Source organism: Acinonyx jubatus, chromosome D1 (genome assembly GCF_027475565.1).
Source record: "Acinonyx jubatus isolate Ajub_Pintada_27869175 chromosome D1, VMU_Ajub_asm_v1.0, whole genome shotgun sequence".
Taxonomy (NCBI): Eukaryota; Metazoa; Chordata; class Mammalia; order Carnivora; family Felidae; genus Acinonyx; species Acinonyx jubatus.
Window position 1 is genome coordinate 13,752,237 of NC_069390.1, and position 24,313 is coordinate 13,776,549.

Here is a 24,313-nt window from a genome sequence, read left to right on the forward strand (position 1 = left end):
TTTTTTTTTTTTTTGCTGTGCAGAAGCTTTAAGTTTGATGCAGTCTAATTTTTCTTTTCTTGCTTGTACTTTTGATTTCACATACAAAAAGCCATTGCCAAGACGAATACCAAGGAACATTTTTCCTATGGCAGGTTTTATGCTTAAGTTATTAATTTATTTCAAGTTAATTTTTTATGTGTGGTATAAAATAGAGCTCCAATTTAATTGTTCTGCATGTGGTCATCCTCTTCCCAGCACCACTCACCGAAGAAACTCTCCTTTCCACATGGAGTATTTTTTAACTCCCTTGTCAAATATTAGTTGACCGTATACGCACGGGTTTATTTCTTGGCTCTCAATTCTGTTTCTTTGGTCTATATGTCTGTTTTTGGTACAGATAGCATCTTGTTTGTACTACTATACTTTTGTAAAATAATTTAAAATCAGAAAGTGTGATGCCTCTGGCTTTGTCCTTTCTCATGATTGCTTTGGCTATTTAAGGTCTTTTTGTTGTTGTTGTTGTTCCATATGAATTTTAGGATTATTTGCCTTGTTACAGTGAAAAATGTCATTGGATTATTTTATTGGAATTGCATTAAATCTACAGATGGCTTTGGGTAGTATGCACATTTTAACAATTTTAACTCTCTTTCAATCCATAAACACTGGGTATCTTTTTGTTTATGTCTTCTTCCATTTCTTTCATCAAAGACTTTTTGTTTTTAGATTTGCACAGATTTCTTTTTACTTTATTTACTTTGAGAGAGAGAGAGAGAGAGAGAGAGAGAGAATGAGAGAGAGAGAGGAAGAACTGAGCATAGAAGTGGGGGAGGTGGAAAGGGAAAGAGACAATTCCAAGCAGCGCTGCACAGTCAGCAAGGAGCCTGATGTGGGACTTGAACTCAGGAGCTGTGAGATCATGACACGAGCTGAAACCAAGAGCTCAATCTACTGATCTACTCAGGCACCCCAGTGGACAGATCTTTTCATGCTTTGGTTAAAATCATTCCTAAGTATTTTATTGATCTTGGTGCTATTGGATTTTTTTCTTTATTTCTTTCCCCAATAGTACATTATTAGTATGTAAAAATGCAACTTATTTTTTACTTGTTGATTTTGCATTCTGCATAAACTTACTGAATTTATTTATTAGCTCTAACAGTTATTTGGTAGTGTCTTTAGGTTTTCCTATGTATAAGATCTATCGTCTGCAAAGATAATTTTACTTATATCTTTCAGATATTGGATACTTTTTTTTTTGCCTAATTGTTCTAGCTTGGACTTCCAGTATTTTGTTCACTGGGAGTGGTGATTGTGGACACCTATGTCTTGTTTTTAACCATAAACGAAAGGTTTCACGTTTCCACCATTGAGTATGATGTTAGCCGTGGGCTTATCATAGATAGCCTTTATTATATTGATGTATGCTCTTTTTATACCCAATTTGCTGAGAGTTTTCATGATAGGACATTGAATTTTGTCAAATGTTTTTCTGCATCTATTGAGATGACCATATAATTTTAACCTTTTATTCTATTAAGGGATGCATCCATTTTTTCACAAACAACTGATCCCTGTGGAGACAGTGAACTATAAGAGGTAATGGGTACACAAGTGTCCATTTTAAGTACAATTTGGGAGTTTTGACAAATGTGTATCCATAGGACTGTCACCACTATTGATTGACATATACAGGATTTCATCACTTCCCAAATTTCCTTTTTATCCCTTTTATGACAATTACTTCCCTGCATACCCCGCCTTTGCTAATCACAGATATGCCTTTTTCTTGCTATATTCATATAAATGGAATCAAACCATATATAGTCTTTTGTGTGTACATTCTCTGAGTTGCCAAAATATTTTGGAAAATCATCCAGTTGATGTATAGATCCATAATTTGATATATTTTCTGTTATTGAGTAGCTTTACATTTTAAAAATGTACCACTATTTATACATCTATGTGTTATCAGAATTTGGGTTGTTTCATTAAGTGTCAGACTGTCTTCAGTATCAGGCTTAATTAAAGTGTAATGTCCAGGGCAAAAGAAAATTCTTCTACCAACCTGTTATAAACTCACACGGAACAGATGTGATTACAATTAAAAATCATGACTTTTACCTTGAAAGACCTCTTTTTTATTTCTTCCTCCCTTGATCTAGTCACCATGGATATAAAGTGATCACATATAGGTTATCTTGCCAGACTTTTTTGCAGGTAGAAGTGAACATTTTCTGTATTACGTTCCTATTCTACTTTGTAACTGACATTTGTGTGCCTTTCACACTATATTCAATCATAAGGCCAACAAATGAAATCAGGTTGTGAAGTTAGGATGATGGGTTAGAAGATAATAAGTTTAGACGTCTTCTAAAACTATAGAGCATTTGCCCTTTAATGGATGAAGCTGCTACTCAGGTCTCATCATTTGCTTCCATACTAGAATGCAAGCCACATGAATTCAAATTATATTGATCTTTAGAAGAATTTCATGATCTTGCAAGTAGTGCAAAATGTGTCAATTTGAAAACACCATGTCAACTAAAAGATATTTGTGGGTGAAATCCTACTCTATTTTTTTTCAATAAAGTCACTCAATATGTATTTATGACTAGCATGTTCTAGTCACTGTGCAGAGTGTTGTGTATATAGTGAATTAAAATTTTAGTTTCTTATTCTCTTGGAATTAATAGTCTGGAAGGGAAGACAAATCTTAAGGAAACAGTATTCATTGTACAGATAGATCAAACAATTCTAAAATTAGTATGGAACCACAAAGGACCTGAAACTGCCAAGACAGTCCTGAAAAAAAAAAAACAAAAAAACCAAAAACAAATCAAAACTGGAGGCATGATGATCCTGGATTTCAAACCATATCGTAAAGTTGTAGTCAAGACAGTATGGTACTGGCAGAAAAACAGACACATAGATCAATGGAACAGAAAAGAGAACCCTGAAATAGACTCACAACTACATGGTCAACTCATCTTTGACAAAGCAGGAAAGAATAGCCAGTGGAAAAAAGACAGTCTCTTCAACAAATGGTGTTGGGAAAACTGGACAGTGACATGCAGAAAAATGAAACTGGACCACTTTCTTACACCATACACAAAAATAAATTCAAAATGGATGAAAGACCTAAATGGGAGCCAGGAAACCATCAAAATCCTAGGGAATACAGTCAGCAACCTCTTTGACACTGGTCAGAGCAACTTCTTTCTAGATGCATCACAGAATGCAATGGGAACAAAAGCAAACATGAACTATTGGGACTTCATCAACATAAAAAGCTTCTGTGCAGTGAAGGAAACAATTGACAAAACTAAAAAGCAGCCTGCAAAATGGGAGGAGATATTTGCAAAAGACATATTTGATAAAGGGTTGTGGTACAATGCCTCCTTAAGGAATGTGGTGAAAATCTCAAGACAAGGGAAGGCAACCTGGCTATGTATATGTACATGGCATTCTTCATGACTCTGTAACATAGACTGCCCATTCAGACCGTGTGATACCATATACGGGAGACAAAGGAGCAAAAATTGTACAAAAGGCAACCCCTCGCTGTGCTTGGAGCTCAGCCTTTTGGGTCTTAGCCCACTAAGCTCATGCCAGCACAAATAAAAAAGCTGCTTCCTGGAAAGAAAAGCCTCCATGTCTCGACTCTCTATATGTAACTGGCCGCTACAGGATTATTATCCAGAATCTATAAAAACATCATCAAATTTAACACCCAAAAAACAAATAACCCAGTTAAGAAATGAACTTAACATCTTGAATGAACTCTACACAACTCATTATGCTATCCTGTCCACATGATTTTACTCACTGGGTGTTATAATTTAAGCATTTAATTCTGGATATGAAAGTCCTTTCAGCAAACATTCATTCAATAGCAATTGTATGGATAAAACACAATTTAGAACAGGAAAAATCATAAAAACATCAAAGACCATGAATTGAATCATTATTTTATGATGTTATTCATTGTTCTGTTTATCTGATGAGAATAAATTGTCGTCCATAATGCAAAAATTCCATGAGAATAAACTCCTAACCACTGAAAGGAATCAGCTCAAAATTATTACAAACTGATTCAGTCCCAAGGGGGAAATCCCAAGACTCTAATCAGCATAAGTCTGCCTAAGTTACTATTTCCTGGGAGTTTTCTCTTTTAGTAATATTGTCATTGTTTTTTCAGTATATGTTGAAGAATATCTTAGGAACAGGAGCTTCAAATTACAATTTGGGTATAAATGACTCCCGGCACCTCATCATTTGGACCACTCGTGTCTCCGAGAGAATCTTTCCTGGGATCAGGTAAGAGCGACAATTCTGACTTCTACACTTGCAGTTTCTCTTCCTGTTTTATTTTTGGATCTTCACCATAGGAGTTAGGTGGCCACGAAAGGAGCTTTCAATGTTATCTTAATTTCTTGGCCAGCTACAATGAGTTTGTATGTATTTTTATTTAGATTGGTCACTAGAAAATATCAAACTCTCGTGGGAATTAATGCGTTTACACTAATCAATTTACTTTGCAAATAACATTCTCTTCATCCATTCAATAGTTTAACACATATTGAATAACCATATGAGAGGGAGCACCTGATATTCTCATAATTTTTCAAAGAATAATATCTGTTGGGTCATCTAGGTGGCCCAGTTGGTTGAGCAACTGACTCTTGGTTTCGGCTCAGGTCATAATCTCATGGTTGGTGGATTTGAGCCCATGTCTGGTTCTGTGCTGATGGTGCTGAGCCCGCTTGGGATCCTCTGTCTCCCTTTCTCTCTGCCCCTCCACGCTCTCTCTCTCTCTCTTCCTCAAAAATAAACATTAAAAAAAAAGAACAATATCTGTTGGAAGAACAGTCTCCCCTCCAAAAAAATCAAATAATTGAAAAGAGAAAAAATTCAAGAAAGAGTTATTATATTCATTCTGGCAAAAATAAAACTCTTATAGAACTCAATAAATCTCTTTTTCAATTATTTGGGAGAGAAATGTTTGGGGTAAATTTAATTAAACTGAGACACATGGCTAATAATGGGTATAGGATTTGTAACTACATAAATCCTGAATCAGAATGTTATAAATGATGGGCATTTTAGAAATTATATAGCCAAAGTATGATATTGAATAGATGAGGACTCAAGTTCACAGAAAGAAAGTCGCTATATCAAGGTTAAATGATTGCTTCCTAAATTAAAACAAATAAAAAAAATTAGTGTTTATATGTTTGTTTGTTTATGTATTTATTTATTTATTTAAAAAATTTCATTTATTTTTGAGAGAGATCAAGAGACAGAGTGTCAACAGAGGAGGGGCAGAGAGGGAGACACAGAATAGGATCCAGGCTCTGAGATGTCAGCACACAGCCCAATGCGGGGCTCAAACTCGCTAGCTGTGAGATCATGAACTGAGCTGAAGTTGGACACTTCACAGACTGAGCCACCCAGGTGCCCCAAAGATCACTTTCTAAAAGAAGATTCAAAAGGGGTTTTGTGATACCATTGGCTGGTACAAAGCCATAATGTGTAACAAGATCTATAACAGGTTCATTCATTGTAACCAGGTAATGCACCCTGCTCTTAAATTTGTGAGACAACGGAATGGAAAACTAAGACAGAGGAAGACACTGGAGTTTATTTGGCAGAGTAGACAAGGAAGGTGCTCCTTCTGGGAAATTGATATTCACACGAGATGCATGGCTCCACCAACTACATGACCTATTATTTACTTGTTTTGCCATTTCCTACCTTAAAGTACCATTCTTTTTCCAGCTATTCTTGCAGGCTTATCTATGTCTTTATGAACAGTTGAGCTTGCATGCTTATTGGATTACTGACTCTAAACTTCAATAACCCTTCCTCCTATTTTGTGTGGCCCTATCCTTCGCTTCAATATCTCCGAGTCTCCCACTCAATCCATCTTACAGGAGTATGAAATGGCAACCCTATGCACATGGAATAGTTAGCAAAAATGAAAGCAGGTCAGTGTTATCCTGTTACCTTGAACATGTGCCTTTAAACTGGACCCTGAAGAGGGCAAACCATTCCCCAAATGGACATTTCAGCCACCAGGGTGTGAGATATCAATGACACTTTTGGAAGTGAGCTACACAGTTTGATTGACTGATTTTCAGTGGGAAAGTAAAATCTTGGAACTCCAAATTTTCACCAAATATTTACCATGTGTACCGGTTTACCATATGTGACACCTATTTTTTGCTCAATAATCCCTACTAAATTACAAAGTAATGTTTTGTTTTCTTGCTTTGTTACATAATAGGAAACAAATATATATGCATATCAATATCCTTGTGAGTCAAGTTCATCTGCATGAAAAATCTATGTAGTCTCTCTGTTATCTTGTTTATCTATGATCATTCCAATCCGGAGAAAAGCAATTTGACATTATTGAACCAGTGAAACCTTATGTTGAGAATTTTATTTTTCTTATGTTTCTTGAAATAAGGGACATAGATAAAAAAAAAAAAAACTCATTGCTACTTTCACTGACTTATTATTACCCAGAAATTTCAAATTGGACACCAAAGCCAGAGGGAAATCTTTAGGAAGATATCTGGTTCCCCACATCACTGAAATTTAATTATCTTTCTGTGTGGCATTTCTCATATGGAGAGAAAAACGTGCATGACTATTATAAAACTAGTTCAGCAATCTCTCCAATAATTCAGTATGAATTTCTTGGCATTCTATATTGATATAGAAGCTAGAAAATAAGAATAACGGAGGATAAATTTTGCTATTCCTTAAATAAATATCAAATAAGTGAGCAATCTTTCCAACTACAAGGAGTGCTGGGTACAGTAATTTAAATAGGGAGCTTTCAAGAGCAGTTCCCACAGCCATTAAACATGAGCCCAGAAGCGCAAGAAAACTCTACAAGCTTTGCTTATAGAAATAAAAATAATATATTAAGTATTCCAAAATTATTCAGCTACTTATTTCCAGTGGAATAAAAGGCTTTACTTCTAATGCAGCAGGTTTGGTTTGGAATTATCATAGAGAGCTACCAAAAATATTTAACATTTACCAACAGTATTTGTCATATGCCCATTTCAGATCTCAAATATCTTTTTTTTTAAAGATATTGGGAATCATGTTTCCAAACACTTTTGGCCTTTAAAATTTGAATCAGGCAAGAAACTCAAATTAGATGGTTTTGTTTTATTTTATTTTTAAACATTTTTATGTTTATTTATTTTTGAGAGAAAGAGAGACAGAGTGTGGGCAGGTGAGGGGCCGAGAGAGATGGAGACAAAGAATCCGAAGCAGGCTTCAGGCTCTGAGCTGTCAGCACAGAGCCTGACACAGGGCTTGAACTCACAAATAGCGAGATCATGACCTGAGCCGAAGTCAGATGCTTAACTGACTGAGCCACCCACATGCCCCTCAATTACATTGGTTTTAGAAACAGGGTCATGGATTGCAAGATAGGTCTGTAAAAAGACAGAGGAGAAGCAACTAGGGAAGCATGATTTTAAAAAGAATATGTAATAATTTCAACACAGATAAGTTAAAATATGTGGAAATTATATGAGAATATTTACAATATGTGGAACCTATGTTATATCCACATACATGGTAATTTAGCACATACCTTAACTCAAATAGACACTTAATAAGCAACCATAATTATTTGCTTGATATGATATGATGTGCAAACAGGGGCTAGTGTTTAGGGTCCAGCTGTACAGATCATGTGCTTGGGAGCAGAAAAGACTTGTGTCCACCTCTGATTGGTAAACAGAGCTCTGGTGTCATATCGCTTTCTATTTCCCTAGGAGTTCTTTGCTATTTTCTGCTTGCTTCCATTCCTTCCCATTCACAGGGGTCCTCTTCCAAGCTCTGTATTTCCCCCAAACAATTTTTTTTGAGAGCATGTATCAATGATAAATTCAAAAGTGCTTTAGTATACTACCAGTGGCACTACTGAAAGAAGGTGATTTTCCAAGTAGCGCAGGATAGATTTTACGTTCCTGTGTTTGGTTTTGCTATTGAGATGCAATCTCTGGTGCTCGTGTGGAATTAGGGTTTCTAAGTCTAACGAGAGTAGAGATGCTTCAGGCTCTTCGAATGAGTGAGCTCAGGAAAAGCTGCATATTCTTGCCCACCTTATATAACTTCACAATACATGCGGGCATCTAGAAGGCTCTGAGACTTCCTGCAACAGAGAAACCCATTTTCCCTTCTCTTTTTCAAAACACAGCATTCTTTGGGGTGCCTGGGTGGCTCAGTTGGTTAAGCATCCAACTTTAGCTCAAGTTATGATCTCACGGTTCATGAGTTCAAGCCCTGCATCAGACTCTGTGCTGACAGCTCAGAGCCTGGAGCCTGCTTCGGATTCTGTTTCTCCCTCCCTCTCTGCTCCTCCCCATCTTGTACTGTCTCTCTCTCTCTCTCTCTCTCAAAAATAAATCAACATTTAAAAAAACTCAGCAGTTTTCAAATTTAGTTTTACCATAGACCTATTTTGTTGCCTGATATCCAGTTGATCTGGTGCATACAGTTTTGAAAGTACTAATCTAAGAACTCTGGTGACAGCATGTTGAAGGTTTCTGTGTGCCCCATTCCCCCCCTTTCCTAATTGTAGTCGCTCTGTATTAGTTGCAGGTTCTTCTAGAGGTAAAACAAAACAGAACAGCATCATTGCTTTGTAAAACTGATGTGGCTGTGTGCATGGAAAGAAGAACTATAATCAAAATGTAGTCTCTTCTTCTTAAATCTTAGAGCATGCTTGCTGAACCTATTCAAAGGAGATAGTAGGGAACAGCAAATTAAATTCCTATTTCTCTTTTATATCTTTATTGCTTTTATTACCTGTCAAATGTAATATGATGAGCAACCAGGTGCTAGTATTTAGGGCATAGCTGTCCAAATCTAAAGATGAGATGAATGTCTTCATGCCATCAAAATGGGAGATTTACATGTACCATTAAGGTGAATATTCTCCAAATAGACTCATCTTTCTGGCAAGTGAGGAAAAAACACTTTTGCTATTTACACCTATCCTGATTCTCAAATTATTGTAGTTTGCTCTCAAAGACCAAAGTTGTAGAATTAATCCATAGAAAATTTATCCCTGCGTCTACGTGGAGTATCTTTGATTTCTCTCGAAAGCCTCCTGTCTCTGTGTGTACTGTTCACACTGTCTGAAAGTCCTCCCTACCCTCATCTTTCTAGAAAATTCTTAGTTATCCTCTAAGTCCCAGTTAAAGGGTACCATTCTTTGAGGCTATCCTGCCTCTCTGGACACAATTAATTAGTAACTGTTCAAATCTTTATTACTGAACTTATCACATATAATCTTAATTTTCTCTTCCTATGCCCCTTTTACTCTGAAGCTACCAACCAGCTCTCTCAAGACAAGCACTATTACCAGTCACCTTTGTTTCCCTAGGAAAGTGACTCACAGACATGCAGTGTCCAATGCGGTTTGTACTCAAAGATTATCTTATTATAATGACTAAATCATACAACATTCTGGAAACATCACTGAGTCGAAGTAGCTGACTTTTGAGGGTACTTGGTTCAATACCCGGGAACAGCTTACATACAGCAAATATAGCTGGTGACATTGCCTTTTCAGTGAATCAGGCATACAGACTTCTTTTTCTATGTTCTGGTTAAAGACAGGCTTAAAAATGAAATTATTCGCCAACACTGTGTATGGTAGGTTTCACATTAAGTAATGAATCCTCATACCTGTTTACATTTGGAAGCTCTTAAGATCTTGGAACATAGGGCTTACGTTATTGTGTAGTAAAAATTCCACTGGCCTGAGTGGCTGCTGGCTTTTTAACCTGGGAGTCACTCTCTACTTCATTTCTGTTCATCCTTATACCTAGCCCACTTCACTCATCCTTATTATCTAACTGGCTCTGAGAGGTATTTGAGTTCTGATCCCTTATCTTATTCAGTCTATCACGTACAATAACACGACAACATTGAGAATCCATGATGAAAATATATTCTCCCGACTCCTGGAAAAACAGTTTCTCATTTTATTCTTTCATTATAATTGATATTATCTGAATTGATCATTTTATCCACAAGCATAATCCACTTCTTTGACCACTTCTTTTTTTCCCCCAACCTAGGTCTCCCTTTCTCTAGTCATACAAATGCTTCTGAACGAAAATTCCTTCATTAGTGATTAATGCAGGGCTTTGCTATTTTCACATTTGGGGTCATTATCTTTGGTCTATTCACATATGAATGCCATAATATCCTGTACTTTATTGATATCACAGTGAAACAGGATCCCTTTCCTTTAAATCACTGTAATTTGGGGTTTTCACCTACAACCCATAGGGAGTGTAATTCTCAGAAGTTGAACTTCTACATATGCATGCACTGTTGACTTGCAGAAGTGTTTCCAAACACATGTCACCATTGCATCTGGAACCATTCCCAGGCTCCATGATGAAACCTGTGATTTTATAGAGAACGGTAAGCGACTGTTGGTGGTTCAGTCCATTTTTAGGCAGACTTTGGGTCATAAGGCCCCCATTCTGAAGCAAGCTGGTGTCACATGAGCCATTCTCTTGGGGACCATCTGCACATTACACACCTAGCTTCTAGGGGCCACCACCTTCTTGAAAGTATCAGTTCCTGCAATCTCAGATGCTCATCATAGTCCTGCGTGAGAGTGATTGAGAGTGTGAGACGGAGGAGAAGGGGAGAAAGAGAGAGAAGAAATATATGATGGACTTCTCATTCACTTCTTACTTTATTTTAATTCATCCACGTGAACAATGCTGGCAGCTAAGAAAATGGTCAGAGGAAATTCCACCTTAGTGACCGAATTTGTTCTCCTGGGATTAACAGATCGTCCAGAGCTTCAGCCCATCCTCTTTGTGCTGTTCCTGGTGATCTACTTGATCACCGTGGGGGGGAACCTTGGGATGTTGGTATTGATCAGGATAGATTCACGCCTCCACACCCCCATGTACTTCTTTCTTGCCAGTTTGTCTGGCTTGGATTTGTGTTATTCCACGAATGTGACTCCCAAGATGCTGGCGAACTTCTTATCAGAGAAGAAAACCATTTCCTATGCTGCTTGTTTAACCCAGTGTTATTTTTTCATTGCCATGGTGATTACTGAGTATTACATGCTAGCTGTAATGGCTTATGACAGGTACGTGGCCATCTGTAACCCTTTGCTTTACAGCAGCAAGATGTCCAGAGGGGTCTGTATTCGCCTGATTGCTGGTCCCTATGTCTACGGCTTCCTTAGTGGCCTGATGGAAACCATGTGGACGTACCGCTTGACCTTCTGTGACTCCAATATTATTAATCACTTCTACTGTGCTGACCCCCCCCTCATCCAGCTGTCCTGCTCTGACACTTTCATTAAAGAGACGTCCATGTTTGTGGTAGCAGGATTTAACCTCTCCAACTCCCTCCTCATAATTGTCATCTCTTACATCTTCATTCTCACTGCCATTCTGAGGATGCATTCTGCTGAAGGCAGGCACAAAGCTTTTTCCACCTGTGGTTCCCATCTGGTGGCAGTGACTGTATTTTACGGGACACTCTTCTGCATGTATGTTAGACCTCCCACGGACAAGTCAGTGGAGCAGTCTAAAATTATTGCTGTTTTCTACACTTTTGTAAGCCCTATGTTGAACCCCATCATTTATAGCCTGAGGAACAAGAATGTGAAGCAAGCTTTTTGGAAATTGATGAGAAGAAATGTATTTTTGAAATAAAGTTACAATGTATCCTTCTTTATAAATTATAGAGGGGCGCCTGGGTGGCTCGGTCGGTTAAGTGTCCCACTTTGGCTCAGGTCATGATCTCATGGTCTGTGAGTTCAAGCCCCGCGTCGGGCTCTGTGCTGACGGCTCAGAGCCTGGAGCCTGTTTCAGATTCTGTGTCTCCCTCTCTCTCTGACCCTCCCCCGTTCATTCTGTCTCTCTCTGTCTCAAAAAAAATTATAGAAAAGATGTACTTATGAGAACTGGATCCAACTTTAACTGCATTTACAGTAAAGTCAACTTTTAATCTACAATGAAAATCTGCAATCTAACGACAAAGCATGAAAGACAGAGGTACAGGAGATTTACAGTTGTATAGGAGATGTGTGAGTGTGCATTGAGTGTGTAAAGGGTTGGAGGTTAGATATGTAGGTAGGGTGGATAATTTCTCTTATATACGTTTACACTTTTACATTTGTAGCATCATATGTTCCTTTCACACTAAAAATTATTCCTTCTTGTAGTAAAACATTCAATCTCTACAGAAGAGTACAAAATAAAAGATTTTCCTCCCTTTTCCCCCCACCATGATCTTCCATTGTCTCTTTTCAAAGTTATCACTATTACTGGTTTCTTATGTTTTTGGAAAATTTCTCTATATCTGCAAACCAATGTATGGCTATATATGTACATACACACATAGTTGACTATCATGAGCTAACTTTTAGTAGTTTTTAATACTATACTAATTGCTAAGCAGGGGTTTAATTCCATTATCTAAAGGAATGTGATCAGAACTGCTGATCGAGACTTGCTGTCACCTCTGAGACAGAAAAGTCATGATAACAGCTCCAGCACCATGCCTGATGTCCATTTATTCCTCCCCACTCTCAGTAAGACCCTTTCCTCCTTCTGCCATAACAGTATACAAAGACTTCCAATTAACTTCTAGATATGAACTCCTGAAGTAGGCAATGAATATCTTTTACAGAAATACATAGCTTGCCTCAAAAGAAATTGTAACTTCGGTAGAGTTTATCAGTGATATCCCAGCCTGCTGGGATCTGGGGTTTTCGTACCTTCCTTCATTTTTGTCTATTAATCGATTTTTTCAGGATGGGACAGATATTTTTCATTTGTATCATAGCTCAAATTTTATCCACAATTGTATTTTACCACAGTTAGTTATTATATACCTAATTTTATTATTTAAAAAACATTTTTTTTTCAACGTTTATTTATTTTTGGGACAGAGAGAGACAGAGCATGAACGGGGGAGGGGCAGAGAGAGAGGGAGACACAGAATCGGAAACAGGCTCCAGGCTCTGAGCCATCAGCCCAGAGCCTGACGCGGGGCTCGAACTCTTGGACCGCAAGATCGTGACCTGGCTGAAGTCGGACGCTCAACCGACTGTGCCACCCAGGCGCCCCCCTAATTTTATTATTAAACCTGCCAACCTGTTTGTCAATATTTTAATGCTAAAGAATGCAAAAGACAAGCTGATTTTTAAAGAGGTTAAGCTTTCAGGTGACTTTGCAGCTACAAAGCATAAGCAGAGCTGAGGAATGTTTACTGAGTACGTATAATAAGCCAAATACTGCTCCAATACCAAGCAAGAATCCCCAAGGAGCTCTAGGATTGCATGGTTTTGTAGAATTCTGTAAAGAGAAAAATCAATGCAATTTGTTAAGTGCTACATAGTATAAGAAAACGGGAGTGCTAATGCAGCAGAGAAAAAAAAGAATGTACTGTGAGTAAATCGAAGTTGGTCTTATATAATTGCAGAAGATGGGGACTTGTTCATTCTTTGTGCACCTGCTCCAGCATACTTATAGCTCCTAGTACAATGTTATGTCAGAGCAGGCAGGATCTGAACAAAATAGGCATTAGAAAATATTCGTGATCACATATGTACATGTTACTTTCAATGAAAAAGGAAAAGCCACGGAACCGTAATCAGTCACTCCCTCAATGGACATGTTTTTCTCAGTCGTATTTCAAAGCTTCTTTTCTACCTGAGAGCTTATTTCTCCTCAATATTTTCTACAAAGTAACATTTTCATATTTATTAATTCTATATTATTCCATTTAATTGTTTCAAATTTTCTATTACTAGATGTTCTTTAAATAACTTTATCTTGAAATTCAAATTGTGGATGCTGGTAAAAACACACATCTAAACAAATCGCTACTTTTGTAAATTTTAACATCTAGTTACTAGTGTGTTGGATTCTACTTAAACAGATACCTAGAGCGCTATTGCTGTTTAAGCAGACACACATATGCAATTATTTAAAACCAGCTCCTTTATTCCAATTTTCCGATTTCAGGGTCCTGGTCTCTATTTTTATAGCCTAGCTTGGCACTAAATGAAGATGCAATGGCTCCTAAATTCTCACTCTACATCTTTGCAAGTTAATTCTGAACTTTCTTTTAATTTATTGAACAGATTTAAGCAACACAGTGATGGAGGAACCTATGTGAAAATAGAGAATATTTACCACACTTCCTTAAGGATCAATAATTACAGGGTATTTTACACTTTGCTTCCCACCTATCTAAGAGATCATGAATCCAACTGGTACTGTGTTAAAGGAAGTCTGATCCATGTGTACTTAAAAAAAATAAACAAATGGTCCAGGGAAAGATATTGCTTTAAGTCTAACATTTTTCTTCATATATCATATATTTCCTGACATCTGAAGAAAGTTTAGATTTTCACACTCACACACATACACACACACGAGGGAGAGAAGGAAAAACAATGCTCACCAAAGTTCAAGTACTGTTTTAATATATGTTGTTTCACTTAATCTGCCCACTAATATTATGATTACAGAATTGTTATTCCCATGTTATTTATGTTTAAATTTTTAAATGTTTATTTAGTTTTGAGAGAGAGAGGAGAGAAAGAGAGATGGAGTGTGAGTCGGGGAGGGGTAGAGAGAGAGGGAGACACAATCCAAAACAGGCTCCCAGCTGTCAGCACAGAGCCCGATGTGGAACCTTGAGATCATTACCTGAGTCAAAGTCGGACTTTTAACCGACTGAGCCACCCAGGCTCTGTTATCCCCATTTTAAAGATGAGTAGAGACCCACAGATTAATTGCTTACCGAAAATCACATAGCTGAGAAGCCCAAATGTGTCTGGCTTCAACATTTATCATTTCCTTTTTCTTCTATGACATACATTTTTTTAAAAAATTAAGTAATCTCTACACCCAATGTGGGGCTTGAAATTACAACCCTGAGATCAAGAGTTGCATGCTCTACCAACTGAGCCAGCCTGGAACACTCCCACCCCTGCTTTTTTCTCAATACTTTTTTTTTTTTTTGAGAGAGAGAGAGAGAGAGAGAGAGAGAGAGAGAGGTTGCTCAGACAGGAGTTGGGAGGAAGGCAGAGGAAGAGAAAGAATCTTAAGCATGCTCCACACCCAGCATGGGGAACTATTCAGGGCTCAATCTCATGACCCTGGGATCATGACCTGAGCAGAACTCCAGTTGGATGTTCTCTTTTCTCACTACAGGTTTTTGAAGGGGAAAGTCATGTAAGAAGCAAAACTATCATTTTCTGTATCCTCAAAATATTGTTGATCAGGTAATTGACAGCTGAATGCATACTGAATAATATAATCTACCATGAAAAGACATCCTATTTTATAAGGTATAGACAAATTCAATCAGTTCAATAAAGTGAGCTTTGTAGACAGACCCTGATTCCATCGTTTATCAGCTAAATTAATAGTTAAGTACATAAACTTTGGAATCAGACTTAGTGAGCAAGTTACTTAGCCTCTCTGCCTCATTTTCTCCTCTGTAGGATAAATACATATAGTATTTTCTCATAAAGAACTTGTGTAAAAAATGGATTAATATATTTGTTGTACACTTGAAATTAAGGTAACATTGTGTGTCAACTATACTCAGATAAAAACATTTTAAAAATACCTATAAAGTACTTAGTACAATGCATGATACATAATATTCACTCAATAAAAGTGAACTGATTTTTATTATTATTTTTTTTAATTTTTTTAACGTTTATTTATTTTTGAGACAGAGAGAGACAGAGCATGAACGGGGGAGGGGCAGAGAGAGAGGGAGACACAAAATCCGAAGCAGGCTCCAGGCTCTGAGCCATCAGCCCAGAGCCCGAAGTGGGGCTCAAACTCACGGACCGCGAGATCATGGCCTGAGCTGAAGTCGGACGCTTAACCGACTGAGCCACCCAGGAGCCCCTGATTTTTATTATTAACTATAAAGTTACTTTACCTATTCGAGACTTTGTTTCCTCTCATAGCTTTCTGTATTTTTTTGTTATTACATTTATCATTCTTTATATACACGACCCTTATAGTTTTGGTTAATTAATTAATGTCTGTGTTCTCCATAATCTTGTAAACGCCACAAAGTCAGATATAAAATTTGAAAGCAGTTATTTTTCTAATGCTTAGCCTGGTACATAGTCTATGCTCCCTTAAGAGCCAAATAGGTAATAAACAGATGATAGATAGATAGATATTAGAGAATGTTTACAAATTGGAAATTACAACATTAGTTGTATAAGGTGATGGGAATTGGAAAATATATGAGATGCACTGATGGAATCTTAATTGTGTATAATTTATTCATGCATAATTGGTCTATTTTTATTTTCTTAAACAGAATTTCTCTTGAAATGTTCAGGGTAAATCAGACGAGAAGGAAGAAATTTAGCTTCCTGAGGTTGACCAGTTGTCCAGTGTTGCCAACTGTTCTTTGTCTTGTCTACAGTTATTTGTATCTCTTTCTTGTGGAAAATTTGAGCCTAACTCTGTGGATCACCTGCTCATACCATTTTTCACCGATCTGCCAATGCCACACATTTTGGTTAATTTTTTTTTATTGAAAAAGTCTTGTCGTTGATCAATTTATTTGAACAGTGTCACATGATCACCTTGGTGTTAACTCAGTGTTTTGTCCCTGATGCTGTCTGTGACAATCCCACCCATATGACCCGACCATTTGCTTTTCATGTAGTTACGATATTGGGTCCAAAGTGTTCTACTGTTACATGGCGGCCATTGCCTGTATATTAGATTTCATACAGAGTTGTGTCACATCAGACTTGTTTTCTCAAGAGCTGGCCACATGGAACATTATCATCACATCCTGCCACTCTGTAGCTACTGTAACAGTAAAAATTAGATTTTACCATAAACCATATGGAGACTCCAGAACATTCTTAGGAGTATATGGGAGTGTCAAGTTTTCACTTTTGCCAACAAATTTTCAATCTTTCCAGTCATTGTCAACCACATAAACCTCTCTGTTTTTGAATCTAATCTTACAAATGTAGCTGGGTAATGACATCTCCTCAAAAAAATGAGTAGCAAAATTAAAACAGTGTCTCTCTTATATGTCATGACTCTTGTTTTGAACCACCAAATAAGAAAGAGCAAGAGAAAGAATATGATATTTGAAAATATGATGAAATGACTACATAAATCTGTTATTCATAGCTTGAAAAATCACCAGATGAATAATTTGAAAGACTTATGTTATTATGTAATGTAAAAGCCATGTTTTCTTTAAAAAATTAAGAAAAAACATGCTTTTTTTTTTTTTGGTTTGCCTTTCTTGAGAGAAAGTGGTTCCTTATATGAATAACATAATTGGGGCGCCTGGGTGGCTCAGTCGGTTAAGCGTCCAACTTCAGCTCAGGTCATGATCTCACATTTTGTGGGTTCAAGCCCTACATCAGGCTTTATGCGGACAGCTCAGAGCCTGGAGCCTGCTTCAGATTCTGCATCTCCCTCTCTCTCTGCCCCTCCCCTGCTCTCACTCTGTCTATTTGTCTCCCTGTCTCTCTCTCTCTCTCAAAATAAATAAACATTTAAATTTTTTAAATAAATACATACATACAGAATAAAAATTTTGTAGAGTAAGTGTCCGAATAATGTCCAATCAAGAATCGAGAATGGTAGCTAGGTAAGTGACTTACTCCAAATCTTTGGCTTTGAAGACTGATTACTCTCTTTATAAATCTTTTCTGCCTCATATCCTACAAGTATGTGTCCAGTGGCATTTTCATTGTTGAATTAATTCTCATGAATGTTAGGGAACACTTAAGAAATAATGTGATGCTCTGATGAATGAGCTTAAGAACTCAGAACGCATGTAAAAGTATCCATTGAATTGGGGATTGTAATACATTTAAAATCTTTGCTTGTTCTGATGATCTTGAGTTGGGAGATCTATTATAATAAAATGATTTTTTTTTTCTTAGAAGACTTGCTCTATTTAATGACCTTAATGACAGCCGGTTTCACAGAGGCAAGACTATGTTGAGGACAAGTTGTCTCTTGCTTAACTGACAAATATCTTTGTATGTTTGTGGCCACATGTTCATTTAACTGATTTTTAGAAAAGTGATTGTCTTTTCTAAGGCTCAGTTCCTTCAACTGTAAAATGGGTTTAATAATACTAACTCGAGGGGCACCTGGGTGGCTCAGTCGGTTGAGCATCTGACTTTGGGCTCAAGTCATGATCTCACGGTCTGTGAGTTCGAGCCCCATGTGGGGCTCTATGCTGACAGCTCAGAGCCTGCTTCAGATTCTGTGTCTCTCCCTCTCTCTGCCCCTCCCCTGCTTGCACTCTGTCTCTCTCTCAAAAATAAATAAACATTAAAAAAATTTTAAAATAATATTAGCCTGAGATTTTTAAGTGAGTTTTTGACAAAATCTTATATGAAAAAAGAGTTCAGTATGTCAAATTTAATGAAAGTTAGGTACTTTATCAATCAAATATATTAAAAACCCTTAACCACTAAGAAATTCAACAGCTGTACAAAGTACACCATGGCCTAGAAAAATAAGGAGTTAGTAAACACTGTCAATCATGTGGATAATGTAGGAGTCTCCAATTGCTTTCATTTCCTCTTGGCCTTTTCTAAAAACAAAACAATAGAAAACAAGTAAAATAAAGGACTAAAATACTCCCCTTTTTAAAAAAAAGTTTTTAATTTTTTTTAACGTTTATTTATTTTTGAGAGAGCACAAGCAGGGGAGGGACAGAGAGAGAGGGACACATAGACTCCGAAGGAGCTCCAGGCTCTGAGCTGTCAGCAAAAAGGCCAACGCGGGGCTTGAACCCATGAACGGTGAGACCATGACCTGAGCTGAAGTCAGACACTTAACCGACTTAACCACCCAGTCACTCGTAAAATACTATCCCTTTTTATCAAGTGAATGTATGATCACTGCAATAATACTATATGGTAGAATTTGCTTGTGTCACGTTGGTGGACTAGTGAAATAGAAATTCTTTAGGTGGCACCTGGGTGGCTCAGTTGGTAAATCGTCCAACTTCGGCTCAGGTCATGATCTCATGGTTTGTGAGTTCAAGTCCCGAGTCGGGCTCTGTGCTGACAGCTCAGAGCCTGAAGCCTGCTTCAGATTCTGTGTCTCCCCCTCTCTCTGCCCCTCCCATGCTCATGCTCTGTCTGTCTCTGTCTCTCAATAATAAATAAATGTTTTAAAAAAATAAAGAAATTCTTTAGAATGTAGCTCTTTCTGCTGAGTGATGGAGGCAGTGAGGGGGATGGGCCCAGCAAGGCATGGAAGCAGTCAGTAAGACCATTACTGACAGAGACGAAGAAGACACAGGAGAGAAGTTTAAGCCATCCCTAATTCCCATGTTAACAGTTCTTGAGCCGTGTCTTCAGGAAAGTTTTAATTGACGGAATTGATTGCTTCATCTTGATTTGTTTTAATACCATAGGGAAAAATAATCACCCTTATAAACACAAGCAACAATTTCCCTCACTGATTTTAGAAGGTGCATTGGTTTTCCTACTTCCTTATAGGTAGGGCTGTCTATTTTGTGTGTTAGGAATGAGCCAAGGTGTTACTATGTATACGTGGAATCCATTTTCTTATTTGGTAGGAATCGATGTGTGGTTGGAAATGGGTACATGGCTACCTAGACAAAAATAAGAGCCAGTCATATGGCCCATACCAATGCTCATAATCTGGGTATTTTTTATTCTTCTAAATATTAAACAAAGGGAAGGTAGACGCTAAGGATTTCTTGTGATAGTTTTATATGCCTCACACATGGTCAGATATTTACATACACTGTAAGTTTTAAACTCGTCAGAGAAAAATCCTGCAGCAACATTTTAAATGTGAGAAAACTGAGGCTTATGAAGGTCAAGATATCTGTAATCACCGAGCTAATGGGCCAGCACAGTTGTACTTTTTCATATCGGATCTGCCAGTTGCAAAACCTGTGAGATGAACACAAGTATTAAGGATACTGGAAACATTTTAGCACAAGATAATTTTTAAAGGTTTGCAAAGCATTAATATACCTTAGTAGGTTATTTTTAAGGAAGGCAGAAGGAAAGAAAAGGGCATGAGCCCAAGGAAGGGTGCAACATGATGTTTCAGTGCTCTCTAGTAGGAGATAAGAAAAAGATCGTGAGACACCCCATCCATCTACTAAATAACCATTTTTGGACAGATGATGGTTCTTATTATACAGAAAGCTTTTTAGTTTTTCAAAACATCTTAGTCTGTTCACTAGGCAACAGTTGGTCTAGAGCTGAGCTAGAGGATAAGAGCCAGCAAAAGGTGAACTGCTCAGGATAATATGGAGTTCTTGGAACTCCAGGAAAGAATATTCCAGGAAATTTTTCATATTCCAGGAATATTCCATATTCCATATTCCAAGAAAGAAGAGATAAAGCTGAGAAATACTAGTGGGTAAGAAAACAAAAACAGAAACAAAACACAAACAAACAAAAAAACTCAGAGATATGTTATGAAGCTGGGGATTAAGTGCTATAAAATAGCCCCTGGAAAAATCCTCTGTGGTTACGGTAGAGGAGGAGAATTTAAAGAATAAATATGACTAATGGTTAAATTTTATTTTAAACCATTTTTGTATTATCTTTCCCCTGCATTACAGAGGGTTGCAGTGTGTGTGTGTGTGTGTGTGTGTGTGTGTGTGTGTGTATGTGTGTGAACATAGAATGGATGGAAAAAGGTTTATGGCATGTTTAAAAGGTCTCAAGAGGATTACGCTGCAATTATTTAAACATGTCATCACAATTTTTAAGTCATAACTTTGTCTTTGGGCATAATCTCCGAGGAATTAATTAAATTCTAACTAATAATTATCACTGCAGAGTTTTATCTGACATAGATAAAACTTTCTTCTTTCCAAGAGGAACCTTGTTGATTGAGTGGGAAATAAAATCCAAGATTACATATATCTTTGTCTGGGGATCTATATTTCTCTTCTAAGTTATAGCTTAATCACTAGATTTTTTTCTAAGGTGGAAGGGGGAATTTTTTTTAATGAATTAGGATCAAACTAGCAATGATTGAGATTCCATCTCCTGAGGGGTTTGTGTTTGTCACAGATTTAAAAAAAAATTAGTGTTTAATTTTGAGAGAGAGAGAGAGAGAGCGCGAGCGAGCATGAGTGGGGGAGGGGCAGAGAGAGAGGGAGACATCATCAGAAGCAGGCTCCAGGGTCTGAGCTGCCAGCACAGAGCCTGAGTGGGGCTCAAACCCACACACTGTGAGATCATGACCTGGGCCGAAGTCGGCCGCTTAACTGACTGAGCCACCCAGGTGCCCCATGTGTTTGTCGCAGATTTTAACTGTTTGGCCCACCAAGAGTATTGATTCTAGATTGCCTGTATCTTGAAAACCTATAGGAAAGAAGCCATGGTAAAGGCAAAGCTGAAGATCAGGATGAGTTCTACAGAGACTTACAGCCATCCTGGAAGTTTAGATTAGTTGGAATAATGAGTTCCCTTCCGCAAGGGCGAAACAAAACAATAGTTAAGTTAGAAGTTTACTTCTCTTTCATATAAAGTTCTGAGCTGGAATGTCGGTTCAGCTCCGTCAAGGATTCAGTCTTGTGACTTAATCACTCACTTTTCTGCCAGCTCATCCATGCGATCCAAGGTAGCTCCGCACTGTGTCCACAGGAGCTGCCAGCGGGAGGCAGAAAGGAGGGAGGGAAGGGCTAGCCTATGGTGTAAGGGGATGGCGAACAATTGCACACTTCTCTTTCATCACATTCTCTTGCCCACGATCTGCTCTTTGAATGTAGAAAACGTAGTCTGAGAATAAACAACGAGAAGGGAAGTTTTGCGGTTGTTTCGCTTGTTTTGTCTTAGCCCGGTTGCATAAAGATCAACTATGGCTCCTAGGAGTAACTGACATGGATGTGGGGCGGGTACTGCTGCCGCCCAGGCTTTGTCAAATCTGTGGCTCGGGGCTCTCCTTTTGCTCTCCCCTCTGTTTTCTCAAATGCAGACGAACATACCGGACCAAGTCATTCTCTGGTCCAGTTCAGATCTGATGGACTGAAAAATTAGCCTCTGCAAACCTATCGGATTGTCTGTAAAAATGCTAAAAGACTTTTCGAAAGCTTGCCTGCGCGTTATGTTAGGAACCACACGTGGTAAAACATTTTATCATCACTCAGCTTTTCAAAGGTTTCTCTTTTCTTCCATCTTTCTCTCCAACTAGAATCTAGTCATTCTAAAATGGGAAGTGTCGATTTCTTCTATCTTACAAAGAATGAATGAAGATGCATATTTAAATTTAGCCCTCAGTTCTCTTTTACAAAGAACCTAAGGAGTTGAGGCGGCATCGTCAGGAAAAATAATCGGTATCAGGAAAAGAAATGCTGCTACAAAGTTCTCAACCACTAATCATAGTATTGGGTATATTCATTTAGGTAACTGGTAGATGCTTGTTTATTGGCATTGGTGAGCAAAATCTGGGATGAAAAAAACTGATGTGAAGTGAAGTAAAATATTGAAAACAGACACAGTAGAAATGCAGATGGGTAAGAAATGTCTTGACAGAAACCAAAAAGTAAATGGACAAAGAGAAATAAGAGGGATATTTATCAAAGAAGAAGACTTAAAGCCCGCTAGTGACTGGGACCCCGAGGTTTAAGTGTGTTTGCTAACATTTAATTGGATACTGTTTCAATTAAACCACTATTTCTAGTGTCTCCTGGGGCCAAAAGTCATAGAAAGGGGGAGAAAAAGCATGTAAAAAAATCCAAAATGTTGTTCTAAGAAAATATTATTATTTTTTACCTTTAAAAAAACGTTCTGTACTGACCCAAAGTTCTCATGTCCCATTGAAGGAAATTATGAGAAGAAATTTCACCTCAGTGAATGAATTCATTCTTCTTGGACTGACCAGTCACCTGGAATTACACATTCTCCTCTTCCTGCTGTTTCTGGCCATTTACACGGCCACAGTCGCAGGGAATCTTGGCATGATTGTACTCATCCAGGTCAATGCCCGGCTTCACAAACCCATGTACTTTTTTCTGAGCCACTTATCCTTTGTGGATCTGTGTTTCTCTTCCAATGTGACTCCAAAGATGCTGGAGATTTTCTTGTCGGAGAAGAAAACTATTTCTTACCCTGCATGTCTGGTGCAGTGTTACTTTTTTATTGCCTTGGTCCACGTGGAGATCTACATCCTGGCTGTGATGGCCTTTGATCGGTACATGGCCATCTGCAACCCTCTGCTTTATGGCAGCAAGATGTCCAAGAGTGTGTGCACATCCCTCATCACCGGGCCTTATGTGTATGGAGCGCTCACTGGCCTCATGGAAACCATGTGGACTTACAACCTAGCCTTCTGTGGCCCCAATGAAATTAACCACTTCTACTGTGCTGACCCACCACTGATTAAGCTGGCTTGTTCTGACACTTCCAACAAAGAGCTGTCCATGTTTGTTGTGGCTGGATGTAACCTCTCCTTTTCTCTCCTCATCATCCTGATTTCCTACCTTTATATTTTTCCTGCTATCCTGAGGATTCGTTCCACACAAGGCAGGCACAAAGCTTTTTCCACCTGTGGCTCCCATCTGATAGCTGTCACCATATTCTATGCAACTCTTTTCTTCATGTATCTTAGACCCCCTTCAAAGGAATCTGTGGAACAGGGAAAAATGGTTGCTGTATTTTATACAACGGTAATTCCCATGTTGAACCCCATGATTTATAGCCTTAGGAATAAAGACGTGAAAGAAGCATTAACCAAAGAGTTGATAAGAAAAAAAAGATTTTCTTAAAAGCTATCACTATTCTTTGGGGTCCCAATTTTTTCTCAACCTTTTTTTCCCGAAGTTACAGGATGGAATTGATGATGGAATGAGAAATAGGGTACAGCAAAGGGGGAACATTACTTTTTCAAAAGTTTTAATAATTTTTTAAAAATCCAAGCACAAAAAGTACAATTTCCATTACAAAAGTTTGTGTGTTTGTACTTGCCATTCATTTTTCTTACTAGCTATTTCAATTTCTTTGCTTTATTGTACACATGGTAGCATTACATTTCTCTGTTTTGGATTTAGGTAGAAGGGTGTGACTATTTCTGGACCATGAGTTTTATTAGAATTTATTAGAATTCATATGTGTCCCTTCTCAGCTGAGCATTCAATTGTGAGAAAATCTTTCAGCGTTTTTGTTTTGTTTTGTTTTGTTTTGTTTTGTTTGCCAGGGTGACCAGCAATATTTACAATGTAAGTTTTAAACATGGGTTCTTGAGTGAGGAAACACGGAAAGTGCCCT

The 24,313-nt window shown here is 37.9% G+C and overlaps 2 protein-coding genes across 3 annotated transcripts; both read left to right on the forward strand.

Moving 5' to 3' along the window:
• The first annotated feature begins 10,763 nt into the window (after positions 1–10,763).
• LOC106986237 (olfactory receptor 1030) lies at positions 10,764–12,489 on the forward strand. 2 transcript variants are annotated; one of them, XM_053203161.1, is made up of 2 exons: positions 10,782–11,678; positions 12,469–12,489. In XM_053203161.1, exons 1-2 carry the CDS (start codon positions 10,782–10,784, stop codon positions 12,487–12,489), a joined length of 918 nt encoding a protein of 305 aa, XP_053059136.1. The 2 variants fall into 2 exon arrangements, with proteins under 2 accessions (XP_014939895.2, XP_053059136.1); XM_015084409.2 differs by lacking the exon at positions 12,469–12,489 and having other exon boundaries at positions 10,764–11,720.
• Positions 12,490–22,875: 10,386 nt separating this feature from the next.
• On the forward strand, positions 22,876–23,814 carry LOC106986236 (olfactory receptor 5M8). Its single transcript, XM_015084408.1, has one exon. The coding sequence runs from the start codon at positions 22,879–22,881 to the stop codon at positions 23,812–23,814; it is 936 nt and encodes a 311-aa protein (XP_014939894.1). The 5' UTR covers positions 22,876–22,878.
• The last annotated feature ends 499 nt before the right edge of the window (positions 23,815–24,313 follow it).